Source organism: Lithobates pipiens, unplaced genomic scaffold, assembly GCF_037356315.1.
Source record: "Lithobates pipiens isolate NorthernLeopardFrog02 unplaced genomic scaffold, aLitPip1_a1.2 Scaffold_19, whole genome shotgun sequence".
Lineage (NCBI taxonomy): Eukaryota > Metazoa > Chordata > Amphibia > Anura > Ranidae > Lithobates > Lithobates pipiens.
The window spans coordinates 61,535,587-61,559,477 of record NW_027507764.1 but is presented as its reverse complement, the minus strand read 5'-3'; the positions used below and the strand labels follow the sequence as shown (position 1 = coordinate 61,559,477).

Sequence of the window (23,891 nt, the reverse complement as noted above, 5' to 3'; positions counted from 1 at the left end):
CCTACATTTATCTTGTTGGAAATGTTTAAAGTCTAACACCAGGGAGATTAAAACAAACACCCATGAATCCAGTTCTGTAGAAAAAAGAAAACTGAAGTTAAAAAAAAGAAAGAACTGTGAAAAATAAAAAAAAGATGTGTATGTAATTTGCAAAAATGTATTCTACTTTTTTTTTTTTTTTTTTTGGTATGTCATATCCCACACTTAAAAATTAAACAAAGATTCCACGCTTAGGAATGATGTGAACTGCTACCTCCCTAAAACAAAATTCACACAGTGAAATTCAAAATATTTAAATTCAAAGAAAGGGAAATGGTGCTGTTCTATGAAGCCAAACTCTCATGAATTGTAAAACTAACATAAATAGTAAATTAAGGATAATAAAGGTATTAAACGTGATATAGGGGAACAAATTCCCAAACACAGATATGAGGCTGTGTAAACTGTATAGTGAAGGCCTTGTGTTGGCTTATATAAATGATAAAACATATCAAGCAAAACACAATATATATATGATATTAAAAATAAGAATGTGCAAGTGCATAAACCAATTATGTAGCAAAAAACATGTTATGATAAGTAAAGAAGTCCAAAAAATATACAATAAACTTAAATTGATTACTGTCCATATATCAAAAATAAAAATAGAATAAATTCCCAAAAGTGACTGGTGCAAAAATGTTGGTGACAGTTTATCTTGAATTCCTTTGCCAGAAGTATATAAGTGCCTTTTCCGTGCTCCCCTCTCATATTTGCACTCACCAGAGCGTCTTACCCCGGCAGGGGTGAAAGGCGTGTGTTTGAAATATACTTCTGTTCCTGGTGGCCCAATCCTGGGGTGTACCCTCCTCCACTGCCTGGTACAAACGATCGGATCTCCACCTGGAAGCTTGGTCCCTCCTGGGGTGAGTGGCGTGTCGTGGACTATGGACAACCTCTTAGCCCCTGTACACACGGTCGGAGATTTCGACAACCAAATCCGTCGGATCTTGTCCGAAACTGTTGCATACACACGGTCGGACTAAGTTCTCGTAAAATCCGATCATTCAGAACGTGATGACGTAATTTCATTATGATGGGACTACATTCAGGCTAGTAGCCAATAGCTTTGATGTAGGAATTTGATCTGAGCATGCGTGGCACTTGGTCCGATCAAAATTCTCTACACATGATCGGAGTATGACCGATCGGACCAGTTGGTCGGGAAATATTTCCAACAAGTTGGAAAATTGGGTCCGACGGATATTCCGACGGAATCAGTCCGATGCAGACCACACACAGTCGGATTATCCGACAACACGGTCCAATAGGACACATTCCGATGGATTCTCCGACCGTGTTTACAAGGGCTTAGTGTTCCACTAGTAGTGTCCTCCTCTCTCCACTGTGGGCTGGGGGCATTCGGGCAGCCACATGAAATTTTAGCAAAAAGAACAGACCCTTATAGCGTACCACCGTAAAAAATATGTATTTTATTGTAAAAATAGAGAAAATTGAGTACTGTCTGTGAAAGTTTTTTTTACTTTAAGAGGACAAACCCCGAAAGCTTGTCCTGAAAAATTGTATGTTAGTGCAAATAAAAAAGTATCACGGACAGTACTCAATTTTCTCTGTCACAATTGCACTAATACATCTACAATCACATCAAGTATTGTAAACATATAAAGGCATTGAAGCCTAGTTTAAAAAGTGGGGAGTTCTAATTGCTCCAAAGCTGTAAAACAGATAAGCAAGCCAATCTCAGGCTCTGGGTGGTGTTTGTTCCACAGACTACGCCGAGATAACCCGGAATTGTCGGAAGTGACATAGTGTGTACCAAGTCCCGGCTTACGCGTTTCATCATAAGACATCTTCTGAGGTGCAGCCATCTTGGTACACCCTACGTCTTATATAGCGCGGATGGAGGTTACATTGTGACCGCCCACAAACATGCCACATTACAGGGGGTGGAAACACAAACAGAGCGCAGTAAACACAGCGCAATCCCCAACTACAACGTGATCACTAATCATGCAGGGGTAAGGCACATTGGTGAGTGCAAATATGAGAGGGGAGCACGGAAAAGTCACTTATACTTGTGGCACTGAAATTGAAGATAAACTGTCACCAACATTTTTGCACCAGTCACTTTTGGGAATTTATTCTATTTTTATTTTTGATATATGGACACTAGTCAATTTAAGTTTATTGTATATTTTTTGGACTTCTTTACTTATCATAACATGTTTTTTGCTGCATAACTTACATATTCTTATTTTTAATATCACATATATATTGTTTTTTGATTGATGCGATTTATATAAGCCATCACACGGTCTTCACTACAGTTTACACAGCCTCATACCTGTGTTTGGGAATTTGTTCCCCTATATCATGTTTAATATCTTTATTATCCTTAATTTACTATTTATGTTAGTTTTACAATTCATGAAAGTTTGGCTTCATAGAACAGCGCCATTTCCATATCCCACACTTATCTTGTTGGAAATGTTTAAAGCTGAATTCCAGCCAGATTAAAAAAGGATAAAAGTGATGCACTCTGTGCCAATATTTCTGCAATAAGCGAAGATGAGAATTTGTTATTTCCTCACCCAAATTAATTTCCCAACTTATTTTATCACCCCCTCTTGTGTTTTTTAAAAACTGCTTTTTTTAGGTGTTTAAATATTTTCAATAACATATTCTACCTTTTTTTTTTTTTCTTTTACTGTATGTTACATCCCACACTTGCCTTTTTGGAAATGTTTAAAGTCTAACTCCAGGGAGATTAAGAAATAAAATAAAAAACACCAATGAATGCAGTTATGTAGAAAAAGCTAATTAAATAAAAAAATTAAAAAAATAAAAATTAAAAAGATGCATATGTAATTTGCAAAAATGTATTCTACTTTTTTTTTTTTATTGGTATGTCATATCCCACACTTGTCTTGTTGGGAATGTTTAAAGCTGAATTCCAGCCTGATTAAAAAAGAACAAAAGTCATTAATAAAAAAAAAAAAAAAAAAAAAAAAGATGTGTATGTAGATAGATAGGAAGTATGCATAAATAAATATAATTATTATTTATAATTTCTAATATATATATATATAAATAAATATATATATATATATATATATATATTCAAAAGTATTGGGAGACCTGCCTTTACACGCACGCACATGATCTTTAATGGCATCCCAGTCTTAGTCCGTGGGGTTCAATATTGAGTTGGACCACCCTTTGCGGCTATAACAGCTTCAACTCTTCTGGGGAGGCTGTCCACAATGTATAGGAGTGTGTCTATGGGAATGTTTGACCATTCTTCCAGAAGTACATTTGTGAGTTCAGGCACTGATGGATGAAAAGGCCTGGCTTGCAGTCTCCGCTCTAACACCAAAGGTGCTCTATCGGGTTGAGGTCAGGACTCTGTGCATGCCAGTCAAGTTCCTCCACAATGAACTTTCTTATCCATGTCTTTATGGACCTTGCTTTGTGCGCTGGTCCAAATCATTTGGTGAAGGGAGGATTATGGCATGGGGTTGTTTTTCAGGGGTTGGGCTTGGCCCCTTAGTTCCAGTGACGGGAACTCTTAAGGCGTCAGCATACCAACAGATTTTGGACAATTTAATGCTCCCAACTTTGTGAGAACAGTTTGGGGATGACCCCTTCCTGTTCCAACATGACTGCGCACCAGTTCACAAAGCAAGGTCCATAAAGACATGGATGAGCGAGTTTGGGGTGGAGGAACTTGACTGGCCTGCACAGAGTCCTGACCTCAACCCGATAGAACACCTTTGAGATGAATTAGTGTGGAGACTACGAGCCAGGCCTTCTCATTGAACATCAGTGCCTGACCTCACAAATGCGCTTCTGGAAGAATGGCCAAACATTCCCATAGACACACTCCTAATCCTTGTGGACAGCCTTCCCAGAAGAGTTGAAGCTGTTATAGCTGCAAAGGGTGGGCCAACTCAATTTTGAACCCTACGGACTAAGACTGGGATTTAAGTTCATGTGTGTGTAAAGGCAGACATAGCAATACTTTTGCTAATATAGTGTATTTAAATATAGGCAAACACCCATTTTTAGCTCATTTTTGTTAGATTATTTTTTCTTTTATTATTTTTTGCTATTTTTCTTTTTTAGATCTATTCCATGGTACTTGCTCCTGATGAGCGGCTACAGCGCAGCGAAACGCGTAGAGCCTTGAATTATTACCTTCTTTTTATTGTAATCATGGAATATCAAGTTTTTACATAATCTGAATTTTTATTCATATTTAGACATTTTTATTTTGGTCGTTTGGTTAATTTACTTATTAACTAAGGTCTCAAGACTACTCAATATATGTTTATTTATTGAACTGTGATTTATTTTGTACGAAGCATGTTGCCCCAAGTATTTCTTAGAGGCTTGTTGCCCAAAATACTTGCAAACAATGTATGATTTGTGAAATATAAATACATAAATAATCAGTCACTTGACCAAACTGCTGTGTGCTTCACTCAAAGTCCCATCTCTCTCCTCTCCTTATAAACTACTGACAGGGATGGAGGCTGGCGTCCCTTTGATGCTGGCCTCATTTAAAGTCCCAAAATGCACTTTTCCTATATAAATATATATAAATATATATATATATATATATATATATATATATAAATATATATATATATATATATATATATATATATATATATATATATATACAGTGGTGTGAAAAAGTGTTTGCCCCCTTCCTCATTTCCTGTTCCTTTCCATGTTTGTCACACTTAAGTGTTTCGGAACATCAAACCAATTTGAACAATAGTCAAGGACAACACAAGTAAACACAAAATGCAATTTGTAAATGAAGGTGTTTATTATTAAAGGTGAAAAAAAATCCAAACCATCATGGCCCTGTGTGAAAAAGTGATTGCCCCCCTTGTTAAAACATACTATAACTGTGGTTGTCCACACCTGAGTTCAATTTCTCTAGCCACACCCAGGCCTGATTATTGCCACACCTGTTCACAATCAAGGCATCACTTAAATAGGAGCTGCTTGACACAGTAAGGTCCACCAGAAGATCCTTAAAAGCTACACATCATGCCGAGACCCAAAGAAATTCAGGAACAATTGAGAAAGAAAGTAATTGAGATCTATCAGTCTGGAAAGGGTTATAAAGCCATTTCCAAAGCTTTGGGAATCCAGCGAACCACAGTGAGAGCCATTATCCACAAATGGCGAAGACATGGAACAGTGGTGAACCTTCCCAGGAGTGGCCGGCCGCCCAAAATTACCCCAAGAGCGCAGCGACGACTCATCCAAGAGGTCACAAAAGACCCCACAACAACGTCCAAGGAACTGCAGGCCTCACTTGCCTCAGTTAAGGTCAGCGTTCATGCCTCCACCATCAGGAAAAGACAGGGCAAAAATGGCCTGCATGGCAGAGTTTCAAGGAGAAAACCACTGCTGAGCAAAAAGAACATCAAAGCTCGTCTCAATTTCTCCACAACACATCTTGATGATCCCCAAGACTTTTGGGACAACATTCTGTGGACCGATGAAACAAAAGTGGAACTCTTTGGAAGGTGTGTGTCCAAGTATATCTGGCGTAGAAGGAACACTGCATTTCATAAAAAGAACATTATACCAACAGTAAAATATGGTGGTGGTAGTGTGATGGTCTGGGGCTGTTTTGCTGCTTCAGGACCTGGAAGACTTGCCGTGATAAAAGGAACTATGAATTCTGCTGTCTACCAAGAGATCCTGAAGGAGAATGTCCGACCATCTGTTCCTGTACTCAAGCTGAAACGAACTTGGGTTCTGCAGCAGGACAATGATCCTAAACACACCAGCAAGTCCACCACCGAATGGCTGAAGAAAAACAAAATGAAGACTTTGGAGTGGCCTAGCCAAAGTCCTGACCTGAATCCTATTGAGATGTTGTGGTATGACCTTAAAAAGGCCGTTCATGCTCGAAAACCCTCTAATGTAACTGAATTAGGACAATTCTGCAAAGATGAGTGGGCCAAAATTCCTCCAGGACGCTGTAAAAGCCTCATTGCACGTTATCGCAAACGCTTGGTTGCAGTTGTTGCTGCTAAGGGTGGCCCAACCAGTTATTAGGTTTAGGGGGCAATCACTTTTTCACACAGGGCCATGATGGTTTGGATTTTTTTTTACCTTTAATAATAAACACCTTCATTTACAAATTGCATTTTGTGTTTACTTGTGTTGTCCTTGACTATTGTTTAAATTGGTTTGATGTTCCGAAACACTTAAGTGTGACAAACATGCAAAGGAACAGGAAATTAGGAAGGGGGCAAACACTTTTTCACACCACTGTATATATATATATATATATATATATATATATATATATATATATATATATATATGTTAAAAGTGAAAAATGTGTTGCGCTAAAAAGCAAAATCAATCTATATAAAACAAAAATAGCTGCTAACACAAATATTGCTGGAAACAATATATAAAGATATATGGACAATGATATAGCGCTCTATTCAAAACAAACATAATATATAAAAAAAGTTCATAAACAAAAATATAGTGAATGGCTTCAAAATACAATATCCTCAGATAGATATGGTGATCACATCCAAAGGCAGAAGAAGGAATAGTCATAATCCATTTCATACGCAGAGGAGGAAGGGAACCGTCACCAACACCCAAAAACACTGACTCTTACCATAAATATGTACATAAAAACGCATGTAGTAAATCACCAAGGGGGAGGCAGTTTTCTATGCTGATTTCCCTTCGTCTACAGACGTGCAATTATCTCAATGGGAGTCGTCCAAATGGGAAAAGAGGATTCCTATTTCTGTTTAGTAGGCACTTCACTTCCCAGGAACTGCTTAAATCTCCAGACCAACAATCCTCCCAAAAACCATAGAAAACATAAAACAAAGTGGCCTCATTGCGCAGTTTTACTGATAAACCAATAATCTTTTTATTCTCTAAAACCGTAGTTGAACTCACATTTAAGATGAGATATACAGGCATCAAATAACAATCGGCTACAGATGGAAAGAACGAATGAAGACCACTCCTGTGCTCCTTCTGATGTCACCAGGTCCCAAAATACGCCCGACGTGGGCGTATTTTGGGACCTGGTGACATCAGAAGGAGCACAGGAGTGGTCTTCATTCGTTCTTTCCATCTGTAGCCGATTGTTATTTGATGCCTGTATATCTCATCTTAAATGTGAGTTCAACTACGGTTTTAGAGAATAAAAAGATTATTGGTTTATCAGTAAAACTGCGCAATGAGGCCACTTTGTTTTATGTTTTCTATGGTTTTTGGGAGGATTGTTGGTCTGGAGATTTAAGCAGTTCCTGGGAAGTGAAGTGCCTACTAAACAGAAATAGGAATCCTCTTTTCCCATTTGGACGACTCCCATTGAGATAATTGCACGTCTGTAGACGAAGGGAAATCAGCATAGAAAACTGCCTCCCCCTTGGTGATTTACTACATGCGTTTTTATCTACATATTTATGGTAAGAGTCAGTGTTTTTGGGTGTTGGTGACGGTTCCCTTCCTCCTCTGCGTATGAAATGGATTATGACTATTCCTTCTTCTGCCTTTGGATGTGATCACCATATCTATCTGAGGATATTGTATTTTGAAGCCATTCACTATATTTTTGTTTATGAACTTTTTTTATATATTATGTTTGTTTTGAATAGAGCGCTATATCATTGTCCATATATATATATATGTTAGTAGGGTGAAAATTTACAGGAAATGGGCATTTTATTCTACTTTTTTTTATTTTTTCCCAATAAAACACAAAATAAGGTATATTATGTGAAACCAAGACATCGCCAACGTGGAAAAACTAAAACATTTCAGGACTCAAGTGGATACACTGGATAATGTTTTAAAACAAGAAACTGTTAAAATATTAATACTAAATCTTAATTTTACATGATTAACTGTTGCAATGAAGGAGCAGTTAAAGCTTGAATTGTAATCTGCCCTTCCCTGGTGTCCCTGATGTTTGACAGAAAATTCCCCAGCCTGTTTCTCTAGCCCCCTTTATTACATGAAGTTGTGTTATATTACCCCCTCTTCTCCTAGAAGTGCAGACTTACATTTGGTGGCAGCGGTGGCTTCTAGTGTTGGGGCTGCCATCACCCGTCCATTACCATCCCATAGACTTGATTGAGGCATTGCGCCTGTTATATGGTTGCAACTCATTAAAGTTTACAGGACGTTGGCACATGGGTAGCCCGGCAATAGATTTTTAATGGCTGAGCTGAAGACAATACACAAGGCTGCCACCATTGGAAAAGGTAAGTAAGCACTTGTGGGGGTGCAGACACAACTGTATGTATAAAGGGGTCTGGGGAATTTTTTTCACCCGTGTACATATAAATATACATTTTAAAATGTATTGCATCATCTTTATTATTATCATTTAAGAAATTATATTCTTTGCTAACAGATGGACCTTATGGTCTGAGAGTGATTTCCGATAAGGGACTTAAAGTTGGAGAGGTCTTCACCATTGACATCGGAGAATCTGTACGATTTGACTGCTCGGCTGACTCCAACCCACCGAACACCTGCGCCTGGATCCAGAGGAGCAACAACTCCACCGAAATCATCAACTACGGACCCTACTTCAAATTTCTTTCTGAAAAAGTCAGACAAAAGACCGTGGATTACCTGTGCCGAGCCTACAACAATATCACCGGCAGGGGAGAAGAGATGCAGTTCACCGTCATCATTACACCCATAGGTAGGAAAAGTCCCAGTTCCTTCCATCCATGAGAAGAAGGAGACAAAGCTGTTCTCCTGATCGAGAGGGCTTGGCTTAAAACCATGTCCCAAGCAGGCAGATGACTTTTGACCTTCATAGAGAATGTGATTGAATGGTAAAGGGGCTGTTCAACCAAAAGTGATATTAAATAATAATGTTATTATTCGAAACCTGGTAAGCTGAGGCAGCCCCTAGCTTCTCATATATCTTGGGTAACTCAAGTGCAAGATCTTTTCCATAATTCCTGGCTCTCTTAATGTCCATCTGGGACTTTGTGGGTATTGCCAACTACCTTGTGTGTTCCAGGTCCTCCGTTACACTATCCATCATAAAAAAATAAACAAAAATATCCTGCAGGGTGAGTGGTATTCCCTCATAATGGGCACAACAAGTATGCCGACCCGCAGGGATCTCACCAATAGAGCCCCCATGATGTATAGGAAACTGTTGAGGAGTTAAAGGGCCAACACAAGGCAAAACGTTTTTTCTAGTTTTGGTGTATGGACAGGTTGGAACCAGTGGTGTTGCTAGGGGGTGGCTTTTGGGGCTATAGGCCCGAATCTGGAGCCCATAGCTCCGAGTCCCAGGGGGTCCACAGCCACAGGGCTGTGGCCTCCCTGCAGCTGTGCATCAGCCAGCATGGGAGAGCCGGACAGCGGGTTGGCAGCACGGGAGAGCAGAGAGATGACGTCATCTCTCAACGCCCGTCCTGCATCACCGCTGTTCTGCCCTCACTGTGCAGCCACGAGCAGCAGAGAGATTACATCATCTCTCACTGCCTGCTCCCTCTCTGGTGACCCTGATGTAAGGAACAGCTCTCTGGGGACTCTGAGGCAAGGAGGGGCTCTCTGGGGACTCTGAGGTAAGGGGGGCTCTCTGGGGATCCTGATGTAAGGGGGGCTCTCTGGGGACCCTGATGCAAGACTGAGGCTCTGTGGGGACTCTGATGTAAGGGGGGGTTCTCTGTGGACTCTGATGTAAGGGGAAGGCTCTCTGGAGCCTCTGATTTGAGGGGGAGGCTCTCTGGGGACCCTGATGTACGGGGGAGGCTCTCTGGGGACCCTGATGTAAGGGGGAGGCTCTCTGGGGACCCTGATGTAAGGGGGAGGCTTTCTGGGGACCCTGATGTAAGGGGGGCTCTCTGGGGACCCTGATGCAAGACTGAGGCTCTGTGGGGACTCTGATGTAAGGGGGGGTTCTCTGTGGACTCTGATGTAAGGGGAAGGCTCTCTGGAGCCTCTGATTTGAGGGGGAGGCTCTCTGGGGACCCTGATGTAAGGGGAGGCTCTCTGGGGACCCTGATGTAAGGGGGGAGGCTCTCTGGGTAACCTGATGTAAGGAGGAGGCTCTCTGGGGACCCTGATGTAAGGGGGAGGCTCTCTGGAGACCATGATGTAAGGAGGAGGCTCTTTGGGAACTCTGATGTAAGGGAGAGGCTCTCTGGGGACTCTGATGTAAGGGGAGGCTCTCTGGGGACTCTGATGTAAGGGGGAGGCTCTCTGGGGACTCTGATATAAGGGGAAGGCTCTCTGGGGACCCTGATGCATGACTGAAGCTCTGTGGAGACTCTGATGTAGGGGGGGGGGGGTTCTCTGTGGACTGTGATGTAAGGGGGGCTCTCTGGGGACCCTGATGTAAGGGGGAGGCTCTCTAGGGACAGAAATGTAAGGAGGCTCTTTGGGGACCCTGAAGGAAGGGAGGCTCCCTGGGGACCCTGATGTAAGGGGAAGGGGGGCTCTCTGGGGACTCTGATATAAGGGGGAGGCTCTCTGGGGACTCTGATGTAATGATAATATATAATGTAATATAATGTATATATATAATATACACACACATATACATACAGACATGTGTATGCGCATCCAATCGTATGACTTTCTTTACTTTGCTACTATGGGCTCTAGCCCCAGATCTTTTGTAGACCTAGCAACGCCCCTAGTTGTAACCAATGATCAGAATTAAAGTGTTTTTATAGCTTAAACATTTTTTACCTTTATGCATTCCCTGCATTAAGGTAAAAATGTTTAGGTAGCAGTATGCCCACTCAGACCCCCTTATACTTAACTGAGTCCCTACTCGATCCTTGTGCCTGTCTGTTTCAGCTCTCTCCACCTCTCCCCACTCCCACAGGCTTTATTGAGGCAGTGGGAGCCATTGGTGGCTGTAACAAGGGAGCTGGGGGCAGGATTGAGCCGTGCTGTCTGTGTCTATGGATGCTGGCAGCGTGGCTTGGGAGACTGCAGTTGTGCCCTCATAGCAAGTGGATTGTTATGGGGGCACATCAAGGAGCGAAGGAGTCAGCAACACTGCCAGAGGACCCGAGAGCAGGAGGTTCAGAGCTGCTCTGTGCAATTCCATTACACAGAGCAGGTAAGTACAAACCTGTTTGTTATTGAGATTTTTGTGTCAGGTTTTAAAGACCATCTTTGTCCAATTTAAAGATATTTCTATTTTCTTCCCATACTGTTTGACACTGACCACCTGGGCAGGAAGTGAGGGAAAAATCACCCCATAGGGACACAGAAAATAAGTTCCTGATAGAGGCTCTAACTCTTTCTTACTCTAATAGAAAATGTGTTTTTATGGCTGACTGTGTTTTTAATTGTTGATTAATGGTTGATTCATGAGCTCACATTCATAGTAGTAGTTAGGAGCTGCCGTTATTTACAGATCATCTATAGCAGTGGTCTCCAAACTGCAACCCTGGGCCAGGTGCCACCATTTGCTCGTCTTTATCCAGCCCTTGAGGCATTATTCCAGCCACTGACACCAACAGTGTGGCACTATTTCTTCCACTGACAGCAGCTACACTAAATTATCAAAAGTATTGGGACACCTGACTTTACATGCAAAATGTCATGGCATCCCAGTCTTCGTCTGTAGGGCTCAGTTTTGAGTTGGCCCGCCCTTTGCAGCGATAACAGCTTCAACTCTTCAGAGAAGGCTGTCCACAAGGTTTAGGAGTGTGTCTATGGGAATGTTTGACCATTCTTCCAGAAGCGCATTTGTGAGGTCAGGCACCAATGATGGACGAGAATACCTGGCTCGCAGTCTCTGCTCTAATTCATCCCAAAGGTGTTCTATTGGTTCACTGGAATCAGTTTTCTTTACCATGGCTTTTTCTCTCTGTTTTTACCTGGTGATCTGGCCAGTAACAAGGTGTTCTATCGGGTTGAGGTCAGGACAATGTGCAGGCCAGTCAAGTTCCTCCACCCCAAACTCAAATATCCATGTCTTTATGGACCTTGCTTTTTGAACTGCTGTGCAGTCATGTTGGAACAGGAAGAGGCCATCCCCAAACTGTTCCCACAAAGTTGGGAGCATGAAATTGTCTAAAATGTCTTGGTATGCTGATGCTGATGCCTTAGGAAAAGAAACAAACCAACACCATGATCACTCTTCCACCAAATGATTTGGAGGGGTGGCCCAATACTTTTGACAATATAGTGTGGATGAGTGGGTTTAGGGTGGAGGAATTTGACTGGCCTGCACCTTAACCCAATAGAGCACCTTTGGGATGAATTTGAGTGGAGACTGTGAGCCTTCTTGTCCACATCAGTGCCTGACCTTGCAAATGCTCTTCTGGAAGAATGGTCAAACATTCCCATAGACACACTCCTAAACCTTGTGGACAGCCTTTCCAGAAGAGTTGAAGCTGTTATAGCTGCAAAGGGTGGGCCAACTCAATACTGAACCCTACGGACTAAGACTGGGATACCATTAACCACTTCCTACTCGTTGGCCGTCATATGATGTCCTTGATTTTGTGCGGGTATATCTGAATGATGCCTGCAACGACAGGCATCATTCAGATATCGGCTTTTTCAGCCGGAGATTCCTTACAACATAAGAACAATCATAGTGATTGTTCCACCGCTTGACTGTTCTTATGGACAGCGAGAGGGGACGTCCCACCTCCCACCACCCTCCGGTGCTTCTACCGACTCACCGCTTCCATTGGTGAGTCGGAAACAGGATCTGCCAGCCCCGGATGTTTACCATAGAGATTTTTGCCGGTCCGGATGGTCGCCGGAGTCTGTATGATCATTCGGAGGCTGGGGGCGCGATGTTATGACGTTACTCCCAGCCTCTGCATTCAAAGAAATGGCGCTGCCTCGGCTGGGGCCAATGCCCTTTGGACAAAAGTCCGATGTTTTGTCGGCAGAAATCCGATCCTGTGTACAAGGCTTTAGAAAGGGTCAGTGTTGAAGGGCTATTGTTTGTTTCTGAACCGCTTCTCTAACAATACAAGTTCATGGGAATGAAAAAAAGAGGATTGAAGGAGATCAATTGCGGGTTAGAAGGAAGTCACATACATCTGTCAATTAATTCTTAATGATCTCAAAAGCACCTCAAACTGATTGTGAAATGTACAATGTATTTGCCCATCAAACCCATCAACACAATCCCTGAGGAATAATTAAACAAGAGATTGATGGTTATGATACTGGATACACTTAGGGATGTATTATATACAGGTAATTTTACTAAAATGAACTTAATCTTTAACCACTTCAGGACTTTCGGGTGTAGGAGATACATTCTTAAAAAAAAAAAAATCATGAAAAAAAAGTGTCTAAGCCATGATAGACACTGCTGTAGCTTCTCATGCGACTTACAGCGATGTGACACAAAGACGCATGACAAGTCACAGCGACAAAAAAAATCCTGCACTAATTTTCTGCGTCTTCCTTCAGACATGAGTGCTGTAGACTGCAATGTTAAAATCACAAAAGTCGCAAGGAAGTAAATTCTTTGTCTTATCTTTGAGAGTTTGGCTTCGACTTCAGAGGGTTCAATAATAAGTGTGACACTTTGGGGTTGATTTACTAAAGGCAAATAGACACTTTGCAGATCTTAGTAAATGAGGTAAAGCTTCACTGTGCAAAAAGTATAGACAATCACATGCAAGGAATATTTAAAAAAAAAACAGCATTTTTTCTTGCACATGATTGGATGATGGAAGTCAGCCGAGCTCTCCCTCATTTACTAAGCTCTGGAGCAATTTCACTTGTAAAGTGCAACTGCATTATGCAAAGTGCACTGTGTATTTGCCTTTAGTAAATCAACCACATTGTATTATTGTAATAGGAACAGAAATCCAATTCGGCATTACTGTGCAAAAGTGCATTGTATTGTTGTAATTGCCACAGCCAAAGTCGCAAAATATCAGAGTCACGTAAAAGTTGCTTGGGAGTCACATCAAGTCGCAATTGCACGACTTTGGGGCCGCAGCAATGAGATCTGAGCCTAAAGCTTATCTTCTATGCCCTGATTCATGTCCCCAATCCTGGCTCCTCAGTCAGCTGTCCAAATGGCAATCAGGGCTTGCTCTTTATAACAGGAGCAGCTGCAGCCACTCCCATGTAAAGTAACACTTGCAGATAGTTTCTGCAAATAATATTTAGAAATACAATGTAACAATGAATTGCTACTATGTATTTACTCAATTTCGTACAGATCAGAAGGTCTTTGATCTGTATATGACAGCAACAGCCTTGCAATAATAAAAAAAAAAGAAAAAAACTCATTTATTAACCCTTTGTTACATCAAATCAGTCCTATTAATTCCTTCTTCCCCTTGTCTCCTTAGCTATTATTTTTCTGCTAGTTTCTTTTGTTATTTTCTATTTTTTATGTAAACTCTTTTCTTTTCCGTTAGAGCCCATTCACACAGGGGCAACTCCTGATCCGACTTCAGGTCGCCCCTAGTCGCCTCAGGTCGCCTCAGGTCGGACAACATTTAAAAAGCAATGTAAGTGAATGAGAGCCGTGTTAATGCACGCTACTGAAGTCGCTCCGACTTCAAAAAAGGTTCCTGTACTACTTCTATCCGACTTGTAGGCGACCGGTACCCATTGATTTCAATGGAGGTCGCCTCCAAGTCGGATCTCCGTCTATACGGAGGCGACTTTGACAGAATTATCAGCTCTCAAGAGGGAACTCCACGGCAAATTTCTGAAAAAAATTTGGCGTGGGTTCCCCCTCCGAGAGCATACCAGGCCCTTAGGTCTGGTATGGATTCCAAGGGGAACCCCCTACGCCGAAAAAACGGCGTGGGGGTCCCCCCCAGATCCACACCAGACCCTTATCCGAGCACGCTACCCGGCCGGCCAGGAAAGGGGGTGGGGACGAGCGGGCGGCCCCCCCCCTCCTGAGCCGTACCAGGCCGCGTGCCCTCAACATGGGGGGGTGCCTTGGGGGAGGGGGGGCGTGCGGCCCCCCCACCCCAAAGCACCTTGTCCCCATGTTGATGAGGACAAGGGCCTCTTCCCGACAACCCTGGCCGTTGGTTGTCGGGGTCTGCGGGCGGGGGGCTTATCGGAATCCGGGAGCCCCCTTTAATAAGGGGGCCCCCGGATACCGGCCCCCCACCCTATGTGAATGAGTATGGGGTACAATGTACCCCTACCCATTCACCTGTGAAATAAAGTACAATAAAACACACAACACAGAGAAAAAGTATTTTATTGCACAGCCGGGGGTCTTCCGTCTTCGGGGGTCTTCTCGCCGGACTCCTCCGCTATGTGTGTGTAGCTCTTTTGCCAGCGGAGGAGTCCGGCTTTCTTCCTCCCCGCCGCCGGCCTCTTCTCCCGACTTCGGGGGTCTTGTCCCCCTCTTCGGTTCTTCTGCCGGGCCACCGCGCCTGGTCCGGTGGCCCGGTCTTCTGTCGCCGTCTTCCGTTCTTCTGTCGCCGCCTTCGGTTCTTCTGCCGGGCCACCGCGCCTTCTTATAGCTCTTTTACAGGCGGTGGCCCGGTCTTCCGTCGCCGCCGCCGCCGCCGCCTTCCGTTCTTCTCCTTCTTCTTCTCCTGGAGATGTTGACTCGACGAGCTCTCCGGCCACAATGCCAGGGACGCGCTCCGCTGCCTCTTATATAGGGACAATGGGGCGGTGTCACATGGGTTGATGTCACATGGGTTGGTCACATGGGTTGATGTCACATGGTAAGGGGGCGGGGTCACCATGTGACATCAACCCATGTGACACCGCCCCATTGTCCCTATATAAGAGGCAGCGGAGCGCGTCCCTGGCATTGTGGCCGGAGAGCTCGTCGAGTCAACATCTCCAGGAGAAGAAGAAGGAGAAGAACGGAAGGCGGCGGCGGCGGCGGCGACGGAAGACCGGGCCACCGCCTGTAAAAGAGCTATAAGAAGGCGCGGTGGCCCGGCAGAAGAACCGAAGGCGGCGACAGAAGAACGGAAGACGGCGACAGAAGACCGGGCCACCGGACCAGGCGCGGTGGCCCGGCAGAAGAACCGAAGAGGGGGACAAGACCCCCGAAGTCGGGAGAAGAGGCCGGCGGCGGGGAGGAAGAAAGCCGGACTCCTCCGCTGGCAAAAGAGCTACACACACATAGCGGAGGAGTCCGGCGAGAAGACCCCCGAAGACGGAAGACCCCCGGCTGTGCAATAAAATACTTTTTCTCTGTGTTGTGTGTTTTATTGTACTTTATTTCACAGGTGAATGGGTAGGGGTACATTGTACCCCATACTCATTCACATAGGGTGGGGGGCCGGTATCCGGGGGCCCCCTTATTAAAGGGGGCTCCCGGATTCCGATAAGCCCCCCGCCCGCAGACCCCGACAACCAACGGCCAGGGTTGTCGGGAAGAGGCCCTTGTCCTCATCAACATGGGGACAAGGTGCTTTGGGGTGGGGGGGCCGCACGCCCCCCCTCCCCCAAGGCACCCCCCCATGTTGAGGGCACGCGGCCTGGTACGGCTCAGGAGGGGGGGGGCCGCCCGCTCGTCCCCACCCCCTTTCCTGGCCGGCCGGGTAGCGTGCTCGGATAAGGGTCTGGTGTGGATCTGGGGGGGACCCCCACGCCGTTTTTTCGGCGTAGGGGGTTCCCCTTGGAATCCATACCAGACCTAAGGGCCTGGTATGCTCTCGGAGGGGGAACCCACGCCAAATTTTTTTCAGAAATTTGCCGTGGAGTTTCCCCTTGAGCTCATTCTCTGCTTGGCCGCGGCAAAAGTCGCCTGGCCTGGGGCGACTTGTAAGTCGTCCCAAGTCGCGCTTGAAGTCATCACAAGTCGTTTTGAAGTCGTCCCAAGTCGCCGCTGTCAAGTCGTGTCCAAGTAGCCTGATCAAGTCGCCTACAAGTCGTGTTGCCCCTGTGTGAATGGGCTCTAAGTTTTGTTTATTGCTACATTAAAAATACACAATAACAAAAGCACCTCTATTTTATTTGTAAATCATTTTGCTATGCCTGTTACCTAACATATTAGTGTCATTATAAACAGATTATAGAATATATTCAATATAATGGGCTCTTTTTATTTAGAATAACACTTTTTTTAACCATACGTGCTATTTTTACACTGGTCAAAATATAAAAAAAAATAGATTTTTTGTGTTTTTTGATTTTTTTACAGATTGTTTTTGTCTGTAGATTGCATAGAAAATTTAATTATATTTACAGGTAAATATTGACACAAGAGCCTAGCTTTTTCCCTAAAAAACAAAGCTTACATAAGTTTTTTTAACCACTTGCTTACTGGGCACTTTCACCCTTCCTGCCCAGGCCAATTTTCAGCTTTCAGTGCTGTCACACTTTGAATGACAATTGCAGCGCCATGCAACTCTGTACCCCCCAAAAAAAAATGTTCCACACAAATAGAGCTATCTTATATTTTTTGCTAAATAAATGAAAAAAGACCAAAAATTTTATGAAAAAAAAGTTTTTCATAGTTTGTTATAAACTTTAGCAAAGGTAATTTTTCTCTTTTGCTGATGTGTGCTAAAGAGGCTGCACTGATAGACTGCATTGATGGGCACTGATGGGCACTAATAAGCTGCACTAATGGGCATCGATGAGCACTAATGAGGTAGCACTGAGGAGCACTGATAAGCTGCACTGATGGGCACTAATGAGCTGGCATTGGTGGGCATTGAAGATGCTGCACGGATAGGTGGCACTGATGGGCATCACTGATAGGCACTGGTAGGTGGCACTGATAGGTGACACTGATGAGGAGGCAGTAATGGGCACTGATTGGCAGCACTGGTGGGCACACATTGGAAGCACTGGTGGGCACAGATTTGCAGCACTGGTGGGCACACATTGGAAGCAGTGTAAATTTGCTGTCCCCTCAAAATAACTCAACACACAGCCATTAATGTCTAAACCGCTGGCAACAAAAGTGAGTAAACCCCTAAGTGAAAATGTCCAAATTGGACCCAAAGTGGCAATCTTTTGTGTGCCCACCATTATTTTCCAGCACTGCTTTAACCCTCTTGGGCATGGAGTTCACCAGAGCTTCGCAGGTTGCCACTGGAGTCCTCTTCCACTCCTCCATGATGACATCACGGAGCTGGTGGATATTAGAGACCTCGCGCTGCTCCATCTTCCATTTGAGGATGCCCCACAGATGCCCAATATAGTTTAGGTCTGGAGACATGCTTGGCCTGTCCATCACATTTACCCTCAGCTTCTTTAGCAAGGCAGTGGTCATCTTGGAGGTGTGTTTATGGTCATTATCATGTTGGAATCCTGCCCTGCGGCCCAGTCTCCAAAGGGAGGGGATCATGCTCTGCTTTAGTATGTCACAGTACATGTAGGCATTCATGGTTCCCTCAATGAACTGTAGCTCCCCAGTGCCGCACGCTTGACTCCATCTGAACCAGATAAGTTTATCTTGGTCTCACCAGACCACAGGACATGGTTCCAGTAATCTATGTCCTTAGTCTGCTTGCCTTCAGCAAACTGTTTGCAGGTTATCTTGTGCATCCTATTTAGAAGAGGCTTCCTTCTGGGACAACAGCCATGCAGACCAATTTGATGCAGTGTGCAGCATATGGTCTGAGCACTGACAGGCTGACCCCCCACCCCTTCAACCTTTGCAGCATGGAGCAGCTGTTTTAGGACGTTTTGCAGGCACTCTTTTTAACGCTACAGCACCTGCAAAATACTCCAGTGTGAAAGGAGTCTAATACCGCGTACACACGAGCGGACTTTTCGAGGGATTAAGTCCGCCAGACTTTCGACGGAGTTCTGACGGAGTTCCGACAGAGTTCTGACGGACTTTTCGAATGAGCGGACTTGGCCACACACAATCATACCAAACTCCGACGGATTTGAACGTGATGACGTACGACTGGACTCGAATAAGGAAGTTCATAGCCAGTAGCCAATAGCTGCCCTAGCGTTGGTTTTAGTCCGTCGGAATAGCATACACACGAGCAAATTTTTCGGTAGGAACTGGGTCCGGCAGAGTTCTGGCGGACAAATTTGAAGCATGTTCCATTTCTAAAGTCTGTCAGACTTTTGCGAATCAAAAGTCCGTTGCAGCCCACACACGATCGAATAGTCTGCCGGAATCATTCCGTCAGACTTTGGATGTTGAAAAGTCCGCTCGTGTGTACGGGGCTTAAGTGATGCGGAGACGAGAGGTGATCATTGTCTGGATTTGTTTCCACATTTTGTCTCTCATAATTGAGGCATACATATGATGACAATTACAGGCCTCTCTCATCTTTTTAAGTGGGAGAACTTGCACAATTGGTGGCTGACGAGAGAGAGAGAGAGAGAGAGAGAGAGAGAGAGAGAGAGAGAGAGAGAGAGAGAGAGAGAGAGAGAGAGAGAGAGAGAGAGAGAGAGAGAGAGAGAGAGAGAGAGAGAGAGAGAGAGAGAGAGATATATCTATATATATATATATATATATATATATATATGTGTGTGTGCTAAATCTAATGCAATATATGAAAAGAATAATGTGTTCCCTTTAAACACACTTTTAAAACTGAAAAATAAAATAAAAACAACATAAGCACTGTGGTCATAAAAGCCACTATTTTCCGTAAAACACGCCATCTGTGTTGCTCTGCGCTGTGACATGGTTATCGGCTGTCACCCTGATATTTCTGGTATAGAATATGTAGTGTTGGTTACAGTCGCATTCCTCACATACAGAATATGTTATCAGAGGTGTCATTGCGTGTTGTAAAAACAAGAAAATGTTACATTAGGACACAAAGTTTCACTTGGAAGATGTCGGTCAGTGAATGTTAGATGTATAGAGATAATTAATGTTACAAACATAAACACTGGGTCTAAATGACGTGAATGTATAGTCAGGGCGCAGCTTGTGGCCTCTTAGTATCACATTCTGTCACCAATACACATGGAAATGGCTACATTAAAAATGTATCTTTTTTCAACAGATGGGAAAAAATGAAATATAAATTTTATATTAATCCACATTGTGATAAGACTAATAATACCTCCGCCTGCTGGCCGGCCCATACGGCTACACAAGATGTATATAGATTTGTTATATAACTTTGGCTAAGGAAGACCTTTCATGAAAAACAGAAGGTCTGCTTCGCTGCCAACCTCCCGCCGCTCAATCAAAATTTGCAGTAAAAATAAAGATTTAACAAAAAATTAAATAAAAAATCCTCACCTTGGTCCCCGGCCTTCAGAAGGTTTGGAAGACGTCAACTCCCCTTGCTGCTGCCTCTCGGTGACTCGAAATCCTGCAAGAATGCACCCTTGGGATGGAGGGTATTCTGGTGGTCAAATTGCATGATAAGTCGCAGCCTTTTGCCGGCTATGGCACAGTTTAAACTGGTGCGATGCCGACTTTGCGGTGCTGCACCAATTTACAAAATTAGTTCCTGCACTACTTCAGGTGTGACTTGAATAGACATTTGTGCTTGAAGCTGCACAGGGGTCTTCCAATTCGCATCCAAAGTCACACAAAAAAGTGAATGTGAACGAGGGCTAAAGCCGCATACACATGACCGATTTTTCCGTCAGAATAAACTCTGACGGAGTTCTCCTGAAACTGTCTTGCCTACACATGATCACACCAAAGTCTGATCGTTTAGAACGTGTTGACGTACAACACGTATGATGGGACTAGAAAACGGAAGTTCAATAGCCAGTAGCCAATAGCTGCTCTTGCGTAGTTTTTGGTCTGTCAGCATACAGACAAACGGTTTTCCCGATAGAAATTGATTATATCGGAAAGATTTAAAACATGTTCTATTTCTAGGTCCGTCAGAATTTTCGAAAGAAAAAGTCAGCTGAAGCCCACAGACGATCGGAATATCCGATGAAATGATTCCGTCTGACTTTTTCTGCCAGAAAGTCCGACCGTGTGTACACGGCATTAGGGTGAATTCACACTGCAACTGAGAGCTGCCGGGGTGATTCACCGATCCGACAGCTCTCCTTTGCTGGCTGGGGTGGGGGAAGTGTGGTGCAGGATTCAGTACATCACACAACTGCCTTTTTTTGTTTCGTACAAACTTTATTTGAAATATACAGAACATACACTTAATTCATGGCCATGTACAGTAACGAAATGCGCTGCTGATTCAGCACAGTGCGTTGCAGTGTGAATGGGACACACGGGAAACAATTGTGTCCTGTGTGCCTCTGCGGTGACAGACATTCTACATTGCAGAAAAGCATGTACATGGTGTGAATTAGCCCATAGCTGAACCAAACTGCTGCCATCTTATACCCTTCAGGGACTCCAGCTGTGAGATAGTCACTGGAGCGGCAAACCCTTATGATGGTGTGACTCTAGGGTAGTGGCTGTTAACTTATGAGCTAAGGTGGGCCTAAATGGCGGCCCTCGACATTACCAATGGACCACACATAATGTTCAATATATACACTATATAGACAAAAGTATTGGAGCGCCTGCTTTTACACTCACATGAACTTTATTGGCATCCCGTTCTTATGCCCTGCACACGCGGTCGGACATTCCAACGACAAAATCTGTCGGATTTTCTCCGACAGATTTTGGCCCAAACTTGTCTTGCATACGCACGGTCGCACAAAGTTGTCGGAAAATCCGATTGATCAGACGTAGAACATGTACAACGGTACTATAAAGAGGGCAGTAGTCAATAGCTTTCGTCTCGTAATTTATTCTGAGCATGCGCTGCACTTTGTCCGTCGGAATTGTCTACACAGAATTGTCTACACGGAATTTAAACAATCGGATTTTGTTGTCGGAAAATTTTAGATCCTGCTCTCAAACTTTGTGTGTCGGAAATTCCAATGGAAAAAGTCCAATGGAGCCCACACACGATTGGATTTTCCGACAACAAGATCTGATCGCACATTTTCCGTTGGAAAGTCCAACCGTGTGTACTCAGGCATTACTCCGTAGGGTTCAGTATTGAGTTGGCCCACCCTTTGCAGCTATAACAGCTTCAACTCTTCTGGGAAGGCTGTCCACAAGGTTTAGGAGTGTGTCTATGGGAATGTTTGACCATTCTTCCAGAAGCGCATTTGTGAGGCCAGGCACTGATGTTGGACGAGAAGGCCTGGCTTACAGTCTCCGCTCGAACTCATCCCAAAGGTGTTCTATCGGGTTGAAGTCAGGCCAGTCAAGTTCCTCCTCCCCAAACTCGCTCATCCACACTATATTGCCAAAAGTACTGGGCCCCCTCTCTAAATCATGTAGTGGAGGGGGGATTATGGTGTGAGGTTGTTTTTCAGAGGTTGGGCTTGGCCCCTTAGTTCCAGTGAAGGGAAATCTTAAGGCCTCAGCATACCAAGACATTTTGGACAATTTCATACTCCCAACTTGGTGGGAACAGTTTGGGGATGGCCCCTTCCTGTTCCAACATGACTGAGCACCAGTGCACAAAGCAAGGCCCATAAAGACATGGATGAGCGAGTTTAAGGTGGAGAAACTTGACTGGCCTGCACAGAGCCCTGATAGAATACCTTGTTACTGGCCAGATCATCAGGTTAAAACAGAGAGGAAAAGCCAAAGGAAAGAAAACTGATGCAGCTGCCACTTCTAATGTTTGTGGGAAACAAAGGACATCAATTCTGTTTGGGTGCAATGTCGCACAGCTGCGCAATTGTCAGTTAAAGTGACGCAGTGCCAAATCACAAAACGTGCTCTGGTCAGGAAGGGGGTAAATTCTTCCGGGGCTGAAGTGGTTAATAAACAAATGAAGACTCCAACTGTGATAGTGCGACAACCTACTATGATCTGGTTAGAGGAGACACTTCAAGGAAAATTCATAGATCTGAAAATATATAAGACGCAGCTGATTAAAACTCTCTCGTGCCCCCTGATAATTGGCACAACACTTGGTGGCAGTTGGTGTTTAACCCGGCTGCCCTTTGGTGGGAGGGGATTGGCTTCCCAACAGGCCGTGTTTGCAAAACCTGAAGAATTTTCTGCTCTGATTGCGCTATTGATGTTATACACAGGCGTTATTTTGTGTCAACAAGAAACCACTAATAAAACATGGCTTTAATAAGTCTAATGCATTTATTATAGAAGGTAAACAGAGCGTCTAAATGGAAATAACACAGCACATTCATTTTTACAGTTTTACTCCAACCATCTGTCGGGTCATTCCAGGCTCTTCTAGAAGGAGCCCCCCATGTACTCCACCTACGCTATCTACATTAACATGCCTGGCTTTAATTAAAACAACAGGTATTCCATTTTTGTTTGGAAAATCATCACCATAGATCGTCGCTGGACCTCCTCGTCCAGTTTACAGCCTGGTGAGATTGGCATGGCGGCCGAGGTGTATCCGAGGAGTTGGGATTTTGGAAGGCAGCCATAAAAATGTTTTTATTTTTTTCCAGAGGACCTTAGAGAAATAAGAAAGCAGGCAATGATTGGTCCTGCTGGGCTCCAACTTTAATGGAAATATGTCTCGGTTGGATTTAAACCAGTGGAAAAAAAAAAAGAAACAACAGATACTATGAATATACATGTCTTTAGAAGTATTAACCCCCCCCCAAAAAAATTTTTATTATGTTGCAGCTTACCGTCTATTAGATGTGATGGCTGCATTTGTTTTCCTTATTTTGCTTTTTTTCTTCTAATTTCATCCAGTGATCCAGCCAGCAGGTTTGTTGTTTTTCAAAAGTACCAGCTCTCCACCAGAATGTATCAGTTTGCACAGTTACATAGTAGGTAAGGTTGAAAAAAAGACACAAGTCCATCAAGTCCAACCTATGTGTGTGATTATATGTCAGTATTACATTGCATATCCCTGTATGTTGCGGTCGTTCAGGTGCTTATCTAATAGTTTCTTGAAACTATCAATGCTCCCTGCTGAGACCACCGCCTGTGGAAGGGAATTCCACATCCTTGCCACTCTAAGCCCTTGTACACACAGTCGGAGATTCCAGCGGAA

General features: G+C 43.9%; 1 protein-coding gene across 2 annotated transcripts in view; it reads left to right on the top strand.

Annotated features, from left to right (window-relative positions):
* The window catches only part of HEPACAM2 (HEPACAM family member 2), a 193,239-nt gene that overhangs the window by 126,101 nt on the left and 43,247 nt on the right, over positions 1-23,891 (top strand). For both annotated transcript variants that reach the window (XM_077490791.1, XM_077490792.1), the window contains exon 4: positions 8,432-8,728. In XM_077490791.1, the coding sequence (XP_077346917.1) occupies positions 8,432-8,728 (297 nt within the window). The remainder of the gene's footprint in view (positions 1-8,431; positions 8,729-23,891) is intronic.